This window comes from Alexandromys fortis, unplaced genomic scaffold (assembly GCF_014885135.2).
Source record: "Alexandromys fortis isolate MF-2015 unplaced genomic scaffold, M_Fortis_MF-2015_v1.1 scaffold_27, whole genome shotgun sequence".
NCBI lineage: Eukaryota > Metazoa > Chordata > Mammalia > Rodentia > Cricetidae > Alexandromys > Alexandromys fortis.
Genome location: NW_026067952.1, coordinates 5,829,488 through 5,850,694, shown reverse-complemented (window position 1 = coordinate 5,850,694; position 21,207 = coordinate 5,829,488). Strand labels below are relative to the sequence as shown.

General features: G+C 43.5%; 1 protein-coding gene across 1 annotated transcript in view; it reads right to left on the bottom strand.

Annotated features, from left to right (window-relative positions):
• The window catches only part of Ptprt (protein tyrosine phosphatase receptor type T), a 1,017,256-nt gene that overhangs the window by 213,578 nt on the left and 782,471 nt on the right, over positions 1-21,207 (bottom strand). Inside the window, exon 12 of the mRNA XM_050150909.1 lies at positions 20,853-20,955. Within this exon, the coding sequence (XP_050006866.1) occupies positions 20,853-20,955 (103 nt within the window). The remainder of the gene's footprint in view (positions 1-20,852; positions 20,956-21,207) is intronic.

The following is a 21,207-nucleotide window of genomic DNA, read 5'->3' as shown; positions in this document are numbered from 1 at the left end:
ATTAACCAGATGGAACCTCCACCACCATTAAAAACTACAATAAAAACCCACCAGTTTGTCACACATTATTAAAACAACCTTTGTTTAGAACCACTGCCATGAAAAGACAAGAAAAGTCAATAATATAACTATCTATGAAATAAATACCCATCTTGTCAAAAGGCCCAGAAGTGCCAAATAATAGTGTGTCCCTGTGCAAATTGCAAATTGAATTAAAAATAACAAAAATAAAACACTAATTACAACAACCTTTTCATGGAACTGTGAGTGAGCTGGCAGGATTATCGCGATAGTTTCATTGTTCTGCAAGCCATCAAATTGGGAAAAAAGAATCCATCAACTGCTTTCAATCTTCATTAGTGACGTTATGATCCAGGAGTGAAAGGAGTGTGGGCTCTGGAATGGGCACTGAATTTGAACTTTGGCTCTGAATCTTAGTGACTGTGTGGTCTTTTTTATATTAGCATTCCTAACACCTGAAGACAACAATGTCTATTGATTACAACTGTGAGCGGCGGATTAGATAACTATGTAAGTGAGCTTCTATTTAAAAGCAGATTCAGTGTGCTCACTTTCCTCTCATTAAAATGAGAGTGACCAATGAAAAATATAAAAATCTACAAAGAAAAAGACAGGCAAGGGATCACCAGTGAGAGGTTTCAGCGCAATTCTAGAACACTAAGTGAGGTCAGAGAGGTGTCAAGCATGAAGGTAAAAGAAAGTCAAATTGGAGAGCGATGCTAGCAAGAAAAACGATTTGTGCCACAGATTTTGGGAGGAGATGCGCATCCTGGGGAGTCTGGAAGCAGAATGTGCTACATAAAAAAGGGGTGTTGGAAAGCCTGTCCTTCGGTTCCCCAAACTGTTGGCACCGGGAGCCAAGGATGTGTCTCCTATGGTTCAGCAGGAGAGAGGAGGGGGCTCCTTATTTAGGGAATTTGGATACTTCCACTTCTCAAGACAGAACGTCTGCTGTCTATCAACTTTCCCCATCTTACTTTTGGTATTGCTACTCAGTTTACTGGTTTTATGACAAGCCCTTTCAACATGATCAGTCAATTCAAGTAGGAAAACTACAACTCTGGAAGTAACAGAAATAAGGGGAGGGGGGACATTCGGGAAGGCTCTCCGTTCCCCCAGATCAAAATGATATCCTGATGAGCTGAGTGTTATGAATGAGAAGGGAAGCTCACAACAAACACTTCTTTAGAGGAAATCTGAGTGAAATTATGCACAGATGCAAATTAAATGGTCCACAGTTTTCTAGAAAATAAAACTAAATGACCCCCCCTTTTTTTTTAAAGCATTCATTTATTGTTTTGGGAGGTACATACAGATTAGCTAAAATCAAACACACTGAAATGACCAATCTCTATTGGTAGAGGAATAATGTCTGACTAGTTTAATTAGATATTACTGAAGACAACATATAACTACAGCTCACAATGAGTTAAACTAAAGTTTCCACTACACAAGAGTGTAAGGGTGGTCAGAGGAAGTGTAACACAGTGGTGAAGGCTAGCAAATGTGCAGACAGGCTATCAAGTTTTACAGCTGCTGCACAGTCTTGGAGAAATTAATTAACCTTCCTGTACTTCAGAGTCTCCCTCCAGCAACTGTAAAATAGGAGGTGTGTTCTTTCTGTATGCATATATAGGTATCTCTCTCAATTTGTGTGTGTGTGTGCATGTGTGTAAGCACAAGTGTGTATGAGCATCTGAAGTCCCAAGGTTGATATTGCGTCTTCCCCAATTATTTTCCATGTTATATATTAAAAGCTGTCTCCCACTAAGCCCAGAGCTCATGGTTTGAAATTGAGCTCAGAAACTTCCCTTCTCTCCCTTCCATTTGTTTAACTCTAGGCTGCTCACACCAAGCACACTCAGCTCTGACATAGTACCATGTGCCAGAATTTCATTCCTCCTACTTGCAAGGCAAGGGTTTTTTGGTTCTTTCAACTGAAACATTTCTCCAGTCTCCCTCTCAGCTCTTATTTTATAGAGTTATGATAAGAATTAACTGAGGGAGGTGGCATATGTAAATGACTTACCTCCTGGCATTTAGTAAGCTTTAAGGAAATTACATGATGCTATATTAAAAATAGTATACCACTTGGCTCTGAAGTGACCTGCTTGGATGGAATTACAAAATTAGCTATTATGTATGTAGTTATATTTAAAAAGCCGGGGAATAACTTCACTGGGAAAGTGGAAAGGAGAGAGATATTAAAGGATTTAGGACAGATGAATTCTCATCTATCAAAGCAGGAGGTAAATAGGTAAATATCTGTAATCAATAATATTAAAATGGGACATTGTGTAGTGATATACCAATTCCTGGAAAAAATAAATAAGAACTAAAATGTAGTCACCTATGGGGCATAAAAGGGAGGGTTTGTAAATCATGGGGCAGAGAAGGATTTCACTATTTGATTTTCTAATTATGTGTATGTATTAGCTTGAATTTTTAAATCAAAGAATGAAAAGGTTAACGTAAATGAACAGACTGTCGGTACTTGCATGTAAGAATAGACATGTCGTTCCTTGTTGTTTCATTTTATTCATTTTAGTAATTCTATTCATGGGGATTTTTTCCTACTTAAAGGTAAAATATCAAAATAAAAACATGAATAAATCCATTATAACTGAGTTGTTTATAACTGGAAGTGACCCAAATTTTCAACTATATGGGAATTGCTAAAAATTATGCAAATGCCTGAAACAATTATATAAGTCAGCCATAAAAATTTATTGTTTCAGATGGCTACGCATTGGCTAATAGTTCCCCCCACACTGCCACACACACACAGTGTCTGATGTGTATTTAAACAGGAAAAAGATGCTTGACAGGGCCAGTAGAATTAACATGTCTACATAGTGCTTTTTTTATTTAAAAGATTTTTTTTAATTTTACATACCAACAATAGTTTCCCCCTTCTCTCCCCTGCTCCCCCTACTCAACTCCCCATCCATGGCCTCCCATGGGGGGGAATCAACAAAGTCTACCATATCAAGTTGAGGAAGGACCAAGGTCCCCCACCCCGTGTATCTAGACTGAGCATGGTATCCCTCCATAGGGAATGGGCTCCAAAATGTCAGTTTATACACTAGGAAAAAATCCTGGTTCCATCCCACAGACTTCCCTAGCTATAGAACTGCCACCTATTTTCAGAGGACCTAGTTCAGTCCTATGCAGGTTCCCCAGCTATCAGTCCAGAGTCAATGAGCTCCCACTAGCTTGAGTCAGCTGTATCTGTGGTTTTCCCCATCATGATCTTGACCCTTTGCTCATAAATCCCTCCTCCCTCTCTTTGACTGGACTCCCAGAGCTTGGACCAGTGCTTAGCTGTGGATCTTTGAGTCTGCTTCCAACAGTTACTGGATGAAGGTCTATGATGACAATTATGGGGGTCATCAATCTGATTACAGGTAAGATCAGTTCAGGCACCCTCTTCACTAATCCACACACCTGTGAACACCTGATTTTTGACAAAGAAGTCAAAATTGAACAATGGAAAAAAGAAAGCATCTTCAACAAGTGGTTGGTGTTGGCATAACTGGAAGTTGATATTGACAAGTAGAAGAATGTCAATAAATCCATATCTATTGTCATGCACAAAACTCAAGTCCAAGTGGATCAAAGACCTCAACATAAATCCAGTTACAGTAAACCTCATAGAAGAGAAAGTAGGAAGTAGCCTTGAATGCATTGGCACAGGAGACTACTTCCTAAATATAATACCAATAACACAGCCACTGAGAACAATTAATAAATGGGACCTCCTGAATCTCAGACGCTTCAGTAAGTCAAAGGACACAGTCAGTAAAACAAAGTGGCAGCCTACAGAATGGGAAAAGAAAATCTTAACCAACCCCACATCTGACAGACAGCTGATCTCCAAAATTTATGAAGAACTCAACAAACCAGACATCAAAATACCAAATAATCCAATAAAAAATGGGATATAGATCTAAACAGAGAATTTTCAACAGAGGAATCTCAAATAGCTGAAATACACTTAAAGAATTGTTCAGCATCCTAATCATCAGGGAAATGCAGCTCAGAACAACTCTGAGATACCATCTTACACCTGATAGAATAATTAAGATCAAAAACAGTGATAACAGCTTATGCTGGAGATGATGTGGAGTAAAGGGAATACTCCTCCATAAATGCTGGTGGAAGTGCAAACTTGTACAGCTACTTTGGAAATAAGTATGGTTGCTCGGAAAATTGGGAGTCAGTCTACCTCAAGATCCAGCAATACCACTCTTGGGCATATAACCAAAGGTGGCACATTCATACCACAAGAACATTTGCTCAGCTATGTTCATAGCAGCATTATTCATAATAGCCAACTCCTGGAAACAACCTAGATGCCCTCAACAGAAGAATGGATAAAGAAAATGAGGTACAATTATACAATGGAGTATTACTCAGCCATAAAAAACAATGACATTTTGAAATTTGCAGGCAAAAGTATAGAACTAGAAAAAAACATTCTGAGTGAGGTAACCCAGACCCAGAAAGACAAACATGGTATGTACTCACTCATAAGTGGATATCAGACATAAGGAAAAGGATAAGCAGGCTATAATCCACAACCCCTGAGAAGGTAGGTAACAAGGAGGACCCTAAGAGAAACATGCATGGTTGCCCCTGGTAAGGAGAAATATATAAGATCTCCTGAGTAAATTGGGAGCATGGAGAGGTAAAGGGGAGCATGGGAGAGGTAAAGGGGAGGGGGGGAAAGAACATGAGGGAACAGGATGGTTGAGTTGGCGGTGAGACAAAGAAGGAAAGCAAGGAAAGAGGTATCTTGATAGAGGGAGCCATTATGGGGTTAGGGAGAAATCTGGTGCCAGGGAAATGCCCAGGATTCACAAGGATGACCCCAGATAAGACTTCCTAGTGTTTTTTACACTAAGTTCTCTGCACTTCAGAGTCCCTAAAGAGATGATTCTGTGCTGCTGGGGTCAGTGTGTACAGAGATTTTTTTAGCCCCCAAACTTAAAGCTTCTTTTTGAGCTAGGTCGCTTGTACTTCACAGCACTATTCAGAGAGACTGCGTCGCCACGGCTGATGCCACTGATAACAAAGATAAGAGGATTTAGGAGCCTTCCCTGTGTATAGTCAGATTTAGTGTTTGCCAAGTCTTTTTCATTCTCTCTGTGGCACATTTTCCAAACCATCAGTAAAGACACTTAGGTTAGTAAACTATGTGGTGACAGTACATGGAAATGCTCACTCCACGTCACATTGGAACCTGTGTGGTCCTATGATCCCCTCAACACCTAAAGCCATCAGATGAGGGACACCTTTTACTACTTCGCAGCATGGTTATAAAGGTAAAATAGAAGGATGTCTGGGACATTATCAACACATTCCTATCCAGAGCAGGTGCCCAAGAGAACTCAGCCAATTATAGCTGAGTGTCTATGACTTGCTCCTGAATCTGGATCTCAAATTCCCGGGTACTTTATAGAATGTTCTGGAAGTCTTACTAAATTCCGGATTCACCTTCAGGATTTCTGATTTAGTAGGTCAGTAGGTTTTGGTGAGACTTGAACACTTGCAATGTGTGTGTGTGTACATATGTATGTACCTGTTCATGGTATATGTGCATATGTCTGTGCACATTCCTACAGAAGCCAGAGGTCAACACACTAGATGTCTTCTGCTATCACTTTTATGTTCTAACCCTCTCTCTCTCCTCTTTCTCCCTCCTTCTCTTCATTTCTCTCTCTTCTTTTGAGTCATATTCTTTCAGGGATTCCTCTAGATTGACTGGTCAGCACACTCCATGGACCCTTCTTTCTCTGCCTCTACATCACTGAGGCTACAGGAGTGTGTCGTTACATCTGTCTTTTAATATTCGTGTTAGGGATCTGAACTCAGGATCTCCTGATTGTACAACAAGCACTTTACCAGCTGAGCCCCTCCCCCCACCAAGATTTTGATTTTTAATGAATTCCCAGGTAATACTGAGAATCCCAGACTAAGACATGAAGACACAAACTTTCACCAAAACCAACAGGAACAAGATGAAGATTAGGAGACAGAAACGTTTCTTACCCTAAGGCTCCTCATCTACCCTGGTCCTGCCAGGTAGAGCTTTGGCATCAGGTCTCTACCAGTTTAATATCCTTTCCAAGCTCCTTAACAAGGTTCTCCTGGGGTCTAGAGTCTAGCCAAACCTCCCAAGTTAACTTCTTGTGCTATGAGCAATGAGAGCTCTTTCCCATCCTCCTGGAGCCTACGTGCCAATGCAGAGGCCACCCTTTTAGGTTCCAAGAAATTATGCATTCGTTATGGAGGAAATTAACACCTCAAAGCAAACTATAATTAGGAATTCTTCAATTCAGTTTATGCTTTTTCAATTAGGCACTCTATAATTTTAATCATGGGAGCATTAACATGTTTCTGTAATTTATATACCTGTTCTATAATTAAGCCTGGGAAACACATTGCTCCAAACCTGAGTGGAAGTGATTGTTTCCTTTCACACTCAGCTCCACAGGTCCCTGCTGGGGAGACAGCGCCAGTTTTAATGGAGCCACTTGTAAGCTGTAGAGGCCAAAGAGAAGTCCCTTGATTTTGGGCATGTGGGCTTGTCACAGACCAGGCATTGTTTTTGAACATCTGGCCCATGTGGATACATATGTATCCCAGTTGTTTCTCTCTTTCCACTCCTTCCGTCCTTCCATGACTTTACAAACATTGCACTACTGGGAACTGTTTTAGCAATTATCCTTGGGTACTAAATTCAATTAAGCAAGAACAGGGTGTCCTGGCACAGGAGATGTTACCTGTGAGCTGTGGGAAGCAAATGACTTCGAAATGAAGAAACCGAACCATATTCTAACACTTATCCTAGATTGATCGGTACTGAGCCCCCTCCCCCATATCCATTTCTCTTCCCACTTTCTCTGACTCTCCCGCTCATAATCTCAGCTCTGCCTTTTGGCCAGAAAGCAGGGCCCAGATCCCTGCATGCAAGGTAGTTCTCTTGGGATGCTGAGCGGTTCTGCCAATTCAAGGAATTCTGAGGCACGCTGAAAGTTTTGTGCTTATTCAGACGGAACCTCTGAACTTTCTGAAGGTTAAAAACCTTCTTTTCTCCCCTCATCTTCCTGTTCTCCCCACAATAGCAAATTCAGATTTGCTGACTGCAATAAAAGGAAAAAGAACATAATCAAAACTGGCCCGGGGGACAATGCGTACAGACTCCAACCCAGCTGAGTGACGCACCCATACTGCCGCAGCATTTTGGCACTCAATATATTTTGTCTGGTCTAAGAAAATATAGAACTTTTTATAGAGTGAAAGTTGGAAATGGATTTGTTTCTCCCAGGCTGCTCCAGACATCTACAAAAGAATACAGATTTGTTCAGAGTCTGATGTTCAGTTTTACCCCACGTCCATCTTCTACCTACGCCCCAACATCTGCATAGCAGCAATATATTCAGATCCACCATCAGCATGCACCAGCACAACATGAATTATTTCAGACACCAGTCATTGTCATCATCATAAAATAGGGGTGTGTTTTTAGCCCCCGTGTGGACAGGAATAAAGGAATACACGGGCAGAGATTCTGGATCAGCACTTATGAGCTTAACACTGTTATCTGAATGCTGAAACACACCGCCGAAGAGACACGGGACTCTAAAATCTGCACAATTAGCAAGAGCGGTATCCCTGTAGAATATAAAACAACTGCTTCCTACTACAGGCCCAGGAGCAAATATCAGCACCAGAGAGAACTTTCTGATGATCTGTACAGGTGCCATAGGCTCCTTGCTCCACCTGGGCCTCCTACTGGCCAAATCCCCAGTTCTTTAGTGTGGAATAGCATGGCCAGTGTCACCTGGGAGTGTATTCTAATGGCAGATTCCTGGGTCCCATCTTCTTATCCCTGGACATGGCCAGGCATCCGCAGGTGGACTAGCTCTCCAGGTAACTGTATGTTTTACAGAAGTCTGAGTCATATGGGAAGTAACCACGTAACAGTATCCCTAGGTAGTTGTTATCCCTGGGGAAGACGACACGGTGGAATTCTGGAGCTCTAGTTCAGCAGGCCAAGGTCTCAGTAGCAAGTCACCCGACGCTAGGGCTTATTCTTCTCCAGGTACTTCTTGTTCTATACCTGTATCTAAGTACTCAGCATCCTGTTCATCTCTCGTGGAAGGATCTCTAGACTTTCTCTACTCTCAAATACCTGCATCAATGATCTCCTTGAACCAGAACCTCTTTTCATCAACCCTTGTGGGGTCCAGCACAGCAGAAGATACGATTTTCTACTATGATGGAATTAGTGTTCAACATGTATCCAAAAGCTACCCATGCACATTGGATACTTTAAATGTGGCTAAGGCAACTAATATTTTATTTCATATATTTAATTTGTTTTTTAAATAAAAAATATCTTTATTACCATAGGAACCAAGGAAGATCCATATAAGCCTATGATAAGCTAATAACTTTTGCAGGAAAGCATCTTAATGGCCAGCTCACTGATGTCCCATGAGGGATGCTGAATACTGAGATGAAGCTGTACCAGTGAGCTTATGCTTTGTGGACATCACTGATAGATGCTCAATTAAATATTTTTAATTTTTTTCCTTTACTAAAGTATTGTCAAATTTGCTTAAAGAAGTCATGTTTCTGGCCTTGACTAAGAAAACAAACACCAATACCAACATACCATACATCTCACAAATTCCTTAAAGCTATGATGGCCATGTGCATAGCTCATCCTCCAAGTTATTACTGTTGCCAGATGGCATTTCTGGGTCTTTAAAGGGGACCGATAACACCGAGATAATAAATCCAATTACAACTTCACAGTCTTTCTCTCCACAGGAGTACAAAGGCTGTACCAGAAGTACCTTTGCCTTCCTGTGTTCAGGAGACCACATGTTCAGTATTGCTGAGCAGAAAAACAGAGATCCCAATCCCCAAGAAGAGCCCTGGACATCTTCCTTCGCGGATTCCCATTCCTTCAGAAACATAAAAGAATTTATGAGCTGGTGGTGTTCGGGGATCTCATATATTTAATTTAAATAGCCACATACAGGAAGTGGCTATGGTATTAGATAATTCATATCTAAAGTCATGATCTCGAATCTTTCTTCTCTTATTTGGGCTCTTACTTTCTGTTCTTAAAATCGACACTTTCTTTATATGTTTGTAAGCTTTTAAAAATTCCTTCCAGAATCAGTACCTAAGTGGAAACACACTAGCCAAACAGGAAAACCTAAGCAGCTGTAGCCAGGCCAGAAAAGGGTGGGTTGCACGGTAAGGGTTGGGGTAAGCATAAATTCTTTTTCCTAGCAACATAGACTGTAATCTTTATATCTTTATGCTATTCTGGTTTTGTTTTTGTTGTTTTTGTTTGTTTGTTTGTTTGTTTGTTTGTTTGTTTGAGACAGGGTTTCTCTAAGTAGCTTTGGAGCCTTTGCTGGAAGTAGCTTTGCAGAACAGGCTGGCCTCGAGCTCAGAGATCTGCCTCTGCCTCCTGAGTGCTGGGATTAAAGAGGTGTGCCACCACTGTCCGGCCCTTTATGCTCTTCTTTTACTGCCAAAAATCCAGGGTTTTCAGAATCATTTCTCTAACTGCTATTGTGAGGAGGCAGCTCTCTGAGCAGCAGCTCCAGGCAGAAGAAGCAGACATTGCTTTTGCAAAAGAACAAGGCTCCTTGGATACTATGGTTGCACAAATCCATGTGCTAGCTCAGGAAAACACCAATAGATCATGATATGGAAATGTATGAGATGGAGGTGGACTTCAAAGTCTGACCTTCTGGCAGTTGCAGACAGAGAGCCTGTGAGCCACTGGTTATCAGATGCTCAAAAGCTGAGACACAGAAGTGGTACACACTGTCCTGGGGTCCAGAACAGTGCAAGAAGCAGAAGCCAGCAGGAAATAATAGTGGGAGAAAGAGGAGATTGTGGTGAAGGCATCTTGCAGTCATTGCTGCTCTTGCAGAGGTTTCAGGAGCTCTCCTGTTGGGGACGGTAAGCATCATAGGACTGTATCTACTTAGGCAACCCTTCCACACTTTGTCTAGTCTATTGTTCCGACTTTGGAGATCTTCACCTTGAGTACGGGACCATACATCAATCATATTTGTGTAGTTGGTTCTAGTCATCCGGTATCTTATAACCATGTTATACTACAGGTTTTTTTATTATTATATCCTGCCTTCTTAGCATCTTATTCAAGGACAGTCATTCCCTGCCCCTTTAAAAATTTTTATTGAGCTGTACATTTTTCTCTGCTCTCCTCCCTGCCTCTCCCCTCCCCTTCAACCCTCTCCCAAGGTCCCCATGCTCCCAATTTACTCAGGAGATCTTGTCTTTTTCTACTTCCCATGTAGATTAGATCTATGTATGTCTCTCTTAGTGTCCTCATTGTTGTCTAGGTTCTCTGGGATTGTGATTTGTAGGCTGGTTTTCTTTGCTTTATGTTTAAAAACCACTTATGGGTGAGTACATGTGATAATTGTCTTTCTGTGTCTTGGTTCCCTCACTCAAAATGTTTTCTAGCTGCCCTTTTCATCCCATCTCTTCCCTTTACACAGGTTCTTTGATAACAGTGTGGCCTGCCAGCCCTCAGCATCTCTTCTGCATGCACACACATCTACCTTTATACTTTTTACAACATATTTTTCTTATATTTCATTGTGTGTATGTGCCTGTGTGTTTTTGTACAGTTTCATGGGGAGTCCAGAAGAGGGTGCTGGATCTCCAGGATCTGGAGCTACAAGCAGTTGTGAGCTACCCAGTGTGGATGCTGTAAACTGAACACTGACTCTCCACAAGGGCAGCGACCCAGTGTGGGTGCTGTGCACGGAACATTGACTCTCCCCAAGGGCAGCGAGAGCTCTTAGCTCCTGGGCTCCTACTGTCGTACTATTTTTAAAGCAAGCTTATCTCAGATGGTTCAGGTTGAGCACTTTGGTTAACTGCATGATCTTCCTTTTCCTATTGTCCCAGGTAAACTTATATGTCATTTTTTATTTCCTTTTAATTTTTTAAAAAATTATATGCATGTGTATCATATGTCTGTGTGGGGGTAGCAGCCTATGAGTGCAGTGTTCATGAATGGCAGGGGTGTCGGCTCCCTCTGGATTTGGAGTAACGATCAGTTACGACCGGCCTGATATGGGTGCTGGCACTCAAACTCCAGTTCTTTGCATGAACAGTGTATACTCACCACTGAGTCATCTTTCTCGCCCTCTTTCTTATTTTCTATCAGAGGTTAAAGTAAAAATGTTGCCCATTTTCTCTGCTGCTACCCCATAATCTCTACTCAACTTTCTTGTTTTACAAAGAAGTTAAAATATAGTCATATCAATCTGGGTTTCTTTCTTCTTCTCCTTCACAAGCCTGTCCTTCTCCACCCTCTGAGCAGTCCTTTGGTAGCATGTCACAGAACTCTGTCTTGCCACTCATCTCTGCGCTCTCCTTGAATGAGGTCACTCTCCCCTCTGGGTCTTCGGATGCCACATAGATGCTGGACTCTCCAAATGCAAACCTCTGTCAGACGCCTCTCCAGCACCACAGACTTGTAGAGTTTAAATAGCCGCTCTGGTAGGGGGTGAACATGGCAACCACACTCTCCTTTCCCGCGTGGCAATAACAGCCCCACTCTCCGTCTCCCCAGATGGCAGACAGTCCAAAATAGAACATTCTCACTCTTCATGTTCCGTCGACTGCTCCATTTAAAACACTCTTCTCCAAACACCTGCTTTTCCTCCTTGGTTTGAGCCTGAGTGATAGAATCCCAAATCCCAGCAGCAGGGCTAGTTCTTGGTAAGCTGCATTGCTGGGCTGCAAGTGAGGTTGGAGGTGGGTGGGATGGTTTCTAAAGGGAGTGCTGCAAGGCACCTAGGGTGAGCTGAAGTGAATGCACGCCTGACTAAACTATGGAAGCGTCGCTGTTTTTCCCCGGTGTTTCCCTGCACCATCTTTCTTTTCTTAAGCAGATAGACTTTATTATGCATATCGAAGCTATACGTGGAGCCTGAGATAGATGGCAGATACAGAGATAATAAGATAGATGAGAGACGCAAAAAAGGTTACCATAGTGAAGCGAATCAGCACATCCACAGCCTCATACACTTTGTCTTTTTGTTTATTTGCTTTTGCAGCAAGACTGACTTTATCTGTCTGCCTGTAGCTCTGTACTTGAAGACAGGACTGACCTTTGTCTCCTTGGGAGTGTCCAGGAAGTTCCATATCTCTTTAATGAAAGCAGCATGTTCCTTTAGTGCCATTTGTAGGCTTTGGGAAGAAAACTGTAACAGCACGCATCCTATTATTCCGGAATTATTTTCATTGCTTCTTGTATCTGGCTCCTCATATTCTCTTATCCCATGTGATGCACTCCCAGCATGTTTTGGGCATGGATACCAGCCGGGTTAGTAACTTACCCAGCTAAATCATCTCGCAGGTTATAGGAAATCCCTCTCATCTCCACCACATGCTCCCTGAAAAGTGGGGCACACAGAACTCCTCATAGCTGGGCCCCAGCAAAGGTGACCCAGAGAACTGCGGGGACTGAGCAAAACAAACAAGGCTCAGAGAATGACTGCAATTGCTGTTCCTCATCTGTCTCCATGTGAACCGGGACTCGCAAACTCCTCAGGCTCCCCCATGCTAATAAATCCTCCAAATTTTCATTTCTTCTTCCTAATTGGACACAATCATATGCTGGTGTCTGAGAATCAGATGATAATGATTCCAATTTCTCTCGCTGCAGTTCCACGGACCAGCAAAGCCCTTCTGTGGTTGTTCCGTGTGCTCCCACTCGGGGCTTTGCCATTATTAAAGGAATCCTGGAGGAAATTTGGCAATAGTTTGCTTTTCTTCCCAGTAAAGTTTCTTGGCTGGGTCTCTAATTTGTACTGTAACTAATCACTGCGCATTTCAGAATGCGCAGTCCTAACTGGATGCTCCTGTCGAGACCCGGGGATTCTCATCAGGGAATAAACATAACTTGCCGTGACCTTTGGAAGGCATTGGCAAGATACATTGACTTCTGCTGTTCAGTCTTGGACATCTGATCCTACAGGCTGGAGCAATACCATGCCTCCAGAAGCCATAATAACACGCCACAAGTCCTAACTAACCTTGTAGATGGCCCCTGAGAAACACCCAGGATAGTTGTACACTGCCTATTAATTCCCATCCAGTTCTCGAGTATAGTGAGTTCCCAGACCATCTACATTGTTACCAACCTCACCGGAGTGTCTTGACACACATAGCATACAGACATGAGCTTGGAGATAAGCTTGCTTGTGACTACCTAGCACTGGGGTGGGGGCATCAGTTCCTTCAACAGTATGACCAGAAAATCCCTAGAAACCGACAGTTGTCCTAAACCCGTGTTAGTTGACTTTCAAAGCTGACTGTGATATATGCATATGCTTCCACTTATCAACAAGCAACTTGAGGCTGACAGAATCAGGTACCTGGTACAGTGAAGCTGCTGAATAAAGCTGAATCTGATTCTGTCCTACTGTGTTAAACTGGGGAGGCAGACATGGTGGGAAGAACAGATTGCTCTAAGGTTTTAGCTGGGTTGCAGGATCTAGCTCCTGGACTCAAGAAGCCATGGTCACTGGCACACTCACACACAAGTCCCTACCAAAGAGTGGCAAAGGCAGACTGCATCACTGGAATAGATGGGGCGTTCTGCATTTATGATGGAGGCAAGACAGTCTGGGATGTGGCAGCTGGCCTGGATGCTGGAAAGGTAACGAATGACACACCTGCATAGTGGCATGAACAGACACCAATGACACAGAGGACCAAATGTGGGCATCTGCTGAATATCCTTCCCACAGGCCATGACAAAGTCTAAACCCAAAGCAAAGACCTTCCTGCTCCACCCCCTTTTCTGCCACCATCTTCTTACCTTGTCTCTGTTCCTGCTCACTGAACTACTTATGGCTCCTAGACACCCTGTGTGTCTTCTCTGCCTTGACTCTTGTTGATTCCTCTCACTCACAAACTCCCTGCTCCACTAAGTACTCTTAAGTGGATATTACATGTAAAGCAAAGGAAAACCAGACTACAAACCATAGTCTTAGAGAAGCTGGGTAACAAGGAAGACCATAAAAAGGATGCATGAATTGCCCTGATAAGGGGAAATATATGAGATCTTCTGGGTAAAATGGGGGCGGGGAGAGGTAGAGGGGAGGGAATAGGGGGTGAAAACATGAGGAATCCAGATGGCCAAGCAGGGGGAGGGATAGAGAGGGAGAACAATGAAAGAAATACCTTGACAGAGGGAGCCATTAGGGAGTTAGGGAGAAACCTGATGCTAGGGAAATTCCCAAGAATCCACAGGATGACCCAGCTAAGACTCCTAGCAAAAGTGGAGAGGGTGCCTGAATAGCTCTTCCCTTGCAATCAGATTAGTGAGCATCCTAACTGTCATCATAGAGATTTTGTCCAGTACGGAAGCAGATGCAGAGATCTACAGCCAAGCACCAGGCAGAGCTCCAGGAGTCCAGTCCGAAGAGAGGGAGGAGGAATTATATGAGCAAGGGGGTGGTCAAGATCATGATGGGGAAATCTACAGAGACGGCTGAACCAAGCTTGTAGGAACTCAGGAACCCTAGACCTACAGCTGGTGAGTCTGCATGGGACCAAACCAGGCCCTCTGCATGTGGGAGACAGTTGTGTAGCTTGGTTTGTTTGAGGGGCCCCTGGCAGTGGGACCAGGATCTTTCCCTGGTGCATGAGCTAGATATTTGGAGCCCATTCCCTATGGTGGGATGCCTTACTCAGCCTTGATGTAGGGGGGGAGGGGCTTGGTCTTACCTCAACTTAATGTGCCAGGCTTTATTGATTTCCCATGGAAGCCCTTACCCCTTCTACAGAGTGGATGGGGGGTGGGCTGTGGAGGGAAATGGGGTTGAGTGGGAGGAGGGGTGGGAGGGGGAACTGTGATTGGTATGTAAAATGAACTTAAATTTTTCTTTAAAAATCCTTTATTCTATAGATCTCAATTAGGCAGCACTACCTCCAGGAAGTCCTCCAGCTTCCACATCCATGAGGCTCATGCTGGATGCCTATGCACTTAACTTAGTTATCATGGAAACCCCCAGCCACACACACACACACACACACACACACACACCCTCATCATCACTTGAATCTTTTTCACACTTGTTTGCCCTCATACACCTGTAATATCCCAAATCAGAGGTATCACTAGGTCCTCAAAAGAAGACAGACGAATGGTTGATAACATGCTTAGAAAGCCTGGTATCATTATCCACCAGGGAAACACAAATCAAAACGACAGGGAGGTATCATTTCACTCTATTTAAAAAGGCTGTTATCAAAATCAAATGAAAAAATAATGATAGCAAGGATGTGAAGTAAAAGAAACTCCTAGGGGGAAAAAAGTCAGCTTCAGGCTATGATCCAGCTACCCCATGACAGGATCCATTGCCAGTGGGAATGGCATGGAATTAGCCTGGATGCCCACTAGCCGACGAGTGGGTAAAGAAAATGCAGTATATCTACCCAACAGAGAACTGGTCAGCCATAAATAAAGATGAAATCCCACCATCTGCAGCAAAATGAATAAATCCAGAGAAATTTGTGCCAAACAAAATAAGTCAAACACAAAAAGCCATAGAACAAATGCTGCCTCTCTCTTTTCTAGAAACCAAGCAAAGTTTGTGTGAATGCAGAACAATGGTAGCTAGAGTTTGGAAGTCCATGCAAAGGGTAGATAAAGGAAGGTTGGCTTTTTTCAGTGTGTACTACCCCTGTGTTGAAATATCACACTGATCATAAAATAAGTCAGTTCCTCTGTTACAGCTGGAATGTGTCAAGTGCTTGACAGTCACGTGTGGTCAGCGGAGATCCTACCAGACAGTTCACAAAGAAGGGAATTTTTATTGTTAGAGAAAGATCTATCTTATAACAATCTGTTGTGGGATAGAAGGTAGCTGAAGAAAATGCACACAGCCTTAACACCTGGAATTGACAAGGTTGGCGTGACATATTTGCTGAATTTAATAAACACATAGTTTAACAAAACTTGCTGGGTTTTCTTTTCCCTTTGTGTTTTGTTTGTCTGCACCAACTATGGGCTTGGCATTATCCCATGTGAAGAAGACCCAATAGTGCTAAGCCTTCAAGTCTATTGGGGCCAAAACAAAGGAATCCAGAACAATAAAATTACAAACAAAAATTCAAAACAAAGAAAGCTTATAAATTCATGCATAACATAGTTAAATGTGCAAGGAAGAACCACTAAGGAATGACATGGATCACTGTTGAGTAAAACCTGGGAAAGGGACAGAGTGAATTTAAATGAAACTAGGAATAAGGTTAAGGGCAGATGCTGACAGGCCTTGAATTTCATGCTAAGAAGCTTCAACTTAATGCAATAGAAAACTAGTGACCCATTTAAGAATTTTAAGCAGGGAAGCTAACTTGATCCAATTTGTGCTTCCCAGGGACCATGCCAGCAGTGTGGTGGGGGATGGACCTGAGAGAGATGCTCTTGACAAACATATCAGCAAGGGCATGCTTGCTGACCAGGACAACTGGACTAGAGAAGCAGTGTCTCCATCTGGGGCTGATCTGCAAATCAAGGGACAATGCAGGTGACAAAATGGACAAGAGAGGTGAGATGGGAAAGGATACTTGCAAGAAGTCTGCGGTAGCCAGGGAGTGTCTCCCACAGATTTTGTTACAGAGCCCCGATTCTCACTGCAGGAACTGCATTATGGGTGATTAATTCATGGCCAAGTTACTTTCTTATGAAGGTTACCACAGATACATCAGCATGACAGGTGGGGCGTGGGGGAAGAAGGCTCAGCGTGTTCAAGTCAGAGCTGAATATTAGATTCCAGTCACTATTTGATTGATCTTTTAAGCAATTCTGGGATTCTGTCACTTAAAAACCAATAAATCTTTGAAGGCCCGAGGAGAGCAATACAAAAGCAATAAATCTCCATTGTGGAGTATTTGAAAAATAGGCCAAGTTGCCGAGGTGGTTTGGCGAGGGTGAGGGTACAGGAACCTCATGCAGTCGGCTCCTCAGTGTTCTCCTCCTCACTCTGAATTCTCAGCCCTACTAGGAGTCAAACTTGGGAGGCTTCCAAAGAGTGGGAGGCTGGAATTTGGCTCTGTCAGCGGTTAAGCACTGTGGGTTGGAGGAAGAAAAGACTGCTCAGAGACCTAGGGGCCAAGGCTTAGGTATGAATCTGAGAATCAAGTAGTTAAATACACAGAAGGCTCAGGCTGGGCCCATACAATCCAGAGTTAGAGGATCCTCCCTCCCAAAAATGTCATCCCCCAGCTGGCAAAATGTTTGACTATACAGCATCCTCTCAAAAGTCCTTCCAGATTCCCTGGACACAGTAGAAGTGGAAGACGGAACAAGTGGGGCAGCAATGACCTCAGAGCCTGTCCTATGTTCAACTAGTAGATAGTTAACACAAGTTGTCAACCCGACAGGATCTAGAATGAGCAGACGACAATTCTCTGCCTCTGGAGGGGGTTTCTATAAGGCATTAATTAATTGAGGTGTAAAGACATCCTCAATGTGGGCGGCCAGTTCCACAGGGTGTGGTCTTGGGTTGAGTGAAGAGAAGAAAGTGAAACGGGTAAGAGAATCACTCACTGCTTCCTGCCTGAGGATACAATGTAACCCCGGTCAGTCTCTTGCAGCCATGACCTTCCTGCCATGCCAGACCATACCCTGGAACTGTGACCCCAAGGAAACTCCTCCTCCTTTGAATTGTTTTGGTTGGTGTTGTGTCACAGCCGTGGTAAGATGAACCAAACAATTGGTTTTCCCTGCCAGGACCTGGAACCTCTCATTTAACATCGCAGATATCAATTTCTCTCTGAAACATAGATACTATTTCTCAACTAATTCATCCACAAGAATACTTAGAGCCAGACCATGCAACAGAAGTAAAAATATTATCAATAGTAATGTTTTAAACATTTATATTTGTTGATTTATATTTGCGGGGGGGGGGGAACGACGTGTAAGTTTAAGGATTGGAGGACAACTTGCATGCATCAGGTCTTTTCTTCCACCACGTGGGTCCCAGGAATTGAATTCATAGCATTGGGTTTGGTGGCAAGCACTTTTACCTGCTGAGCCATCTTGCCAGACCAAATATTTCCTTAAACATGGTTAATTTTAAACTGACATATATTATCTGTATTTACTGAACACAAGTAATAATTTGATATCTGAAAATACCATATATCATGAGTGATTTAGGATAACTGGGCTCCTGAAACATCATTTCTGTGTTGGGAACACTTACCTTTTTCTATCTATGTGGAACATGTTACAAGCTGCTGCTGCCTGCTACATTTACCATCCCATGCTCTCAGGTAGTAGGACACCTTCTCTACTTTAAAATATAATTCAAGGCATCTCTGACCAGATGCCTGAAGCAAGCCCTTGGGTCTCCGAAGATCCAGGTCACTTTTCCGACCTGCTCCCGATTCCCGGTGGACAGGGCAGCTCGGTGCCAGCCTGCCCACACGAGCTCACCTCTCCATCCTTCCCACAGTTCCTCTCGGTCTAGAAAGTCGGCTCACCCCAACCATCTACTTGTTTGGTGACTTCATTTGTCTACTTCTTTGCTTGTTGTCTCACCTCCCGATCTGTTCTTTGACACACTTGCGAGGTGATGAGCCTCACTCAAGAAGGCAGAGAGAGCTTTTCTTGCTTCATGCTACACCCAGATTGCTGAGCTCACTGCCTGGTCCATAGCAAATGTTCAATAAAGATTTGCTGTGTCCAGCTGCCTCCAAGATGCACACCCTCATGACCGGGCTCGTGCCCGGGTAAGAATAGAGTTACTGCAACTAAAATATATAGCAGTGCTTCTGCTCTCGTGGCAGTTGTCCTGAAAGGCCCCCTCTTTGTCGTTGCTTAGGCTCCTCCCCTTGGCAAATGCCCAAGCTCTGGTTTGAAAATAATTCCAGAGACAGAGGGTACACCCACTCTCAGTGAACCGGGGCCTTGGGAAGGAAGGCAGCCAGAGATTTCTAGACACCAACCATTTCCCCTTTGAGCAGTGACATTTCCTTTAATTTTTTTAAGATGGAAATGTCAGCACACTATGTCATGCATACCATCCTCCTAGCAAGATGGCGTGGTTCACTAAAATGAATGTGAAACGAGGGTCAGAACCGGGCTTCCATCTTATCTTGCCTGGCCCACTGGTTTCAGGGTCTAAGTCGTCTCATTAGCTTCTGTTTGTGTTTCCATATCTTCAAACTGGGCTGTGTGGGGGTGGGGGGAGCTTTAGAGGACCTTTACTTCGTTTCTGCATCTCAGCTTCCGCCTCTGAAAAGGAGGACACCATCTCACAGTATATATGGAAAATTAAATGAGGATGCTGTATCAGAGCGGCTGGAGGGAAAGCAGGGAATGAGTACCTTGGCTTGAAATGCCAGCATCTTCTTTGGATTATCAGAAGAAGGACAGTTCTGACATCCTATAGTAAGAGGCCCATGAGCATCATCCCAACCTGCTGCAGGGCTGTATCCCCTGAGCCCAGTAAAAAGGGCCATCACCCAGCTTCAGATCAGGTGAGAACTTCTGCATTTTTGTTGGTTCGTTCTGTTGGTCCCACCACTATAATTTCTGGATAGAGTTGAATGAGGGTTGAAAACGAAGACCGGGACTATGTATCTCCAGAGCCTCCTTCTAGACTGGCCTCCCAGCCCCCAGAGAAAACAAGGGGATGCTGCTAAAAGTCAGTCCCTGCCTCTCAGACCCACCGATTCCCTTTCCATTTCTTCCTCTGCCCCTGCTCCTTAGGTTAAAGCAAACTTAACTAAGCATGATTGCTTCCTTTTTTTTTTTTTTAAATAAGTCATCCTGGTTCATACTGGACACTTATAAGAAGTCAAACCTTATACAACCAAGTGTCACCTTCTTTGAGAGTTTTCTCCGAGTGCTTCTAAGCTGCTGTGAAGATTCCCATAAGACTGCACAACATTGTACCTATGCCATGTATCTGTTTCTTTAACTACAGGCTGGTTTCCTTTGAACATAACACCAGTTGATACCAAAGGCCAAGCACTTAAACTAACAAAGACATGTGCTCAATGAATCATTGTCTCCAGTCCCCACATCCCATCCATTGTGTAGAAGAAATCTGGTACGTGCTTGGTGGATCGAACTGAGCCAATCTGGAAGTTCTGCCTAACATTCTACTCATTTCAATGGACTGAGGTCCTGAGACACGGAGTTCTGAGCAAAACCAGCGGTCAATTTTGTTGCCTTGTGCAAAGGGGATATTGTTGAAAATAAATGCCAGCCCATCCTGATAGTTAGGTACTTTCACAAGTCAACAAGTTAATGAGATGTTCTTGGGTCCCAACAAATTCTCATTAAAAAAAAATAATAATTAGTACGATCCTGAAGGCATAGCCCCGTGGGACTTTTAACACCTCATATCTCTGGACTGAACCAGCCTCTGGTCTCATATTTGAACTATGTGATCAGATTATCTGGAGAACATATCTGTCTGTGTGCTATGGCAGTGAGATGGGTGTCTTGCAAAGATTCCTGTATCTAGGTTTTCCACCCACAATTACCCTTACCACTTCAGGTCCCTACCAGGGTGTTCACTCTGAATGGATGCTCACTGTGGGGAAAGAAGACACTGGCTCAGCTTCTGCCTCTGAATTGGGCTTAGAGTTGCTGACCAATCTTCCTTGTGGAAAATCTGGCTTCTGGCTTATCTCATCCAGGCACACTGCCAGTCATGTGATTCACCTGGAGATGCGTGAGGCATAGCAGAAGAAAGCCACAAAGGATAGCTCCTCACCTGACAGGGGCTCCCCGAGACTGGGCAGGTTTGAGCATCACTGTGATGGTCGTTTCTGTTTCATTAAGTGGTGTATCTGCATCGTATTCAGGCATCGACGGAGCTGGGCAAGAGAGAGAAATTGGACTTGAGGACTTCATATACCAAATGCCTCTCAACATGCCCCCTTGATCTCAGCCTGGCTGAACAGAGGTAGAGGGTGAGAACCATGTGGGGTCAGAGGCCTTCGGCATGGGGGGCCTTGACATCCCACCTGCAGCTTCTCTCCAGATGCAACAGTCTGAAGGGGTGTTAGGCATGAGCATCATCAACAAGCGCCTCTCCCATGCAGGAAAAAGGAATGCGCAGGATATAT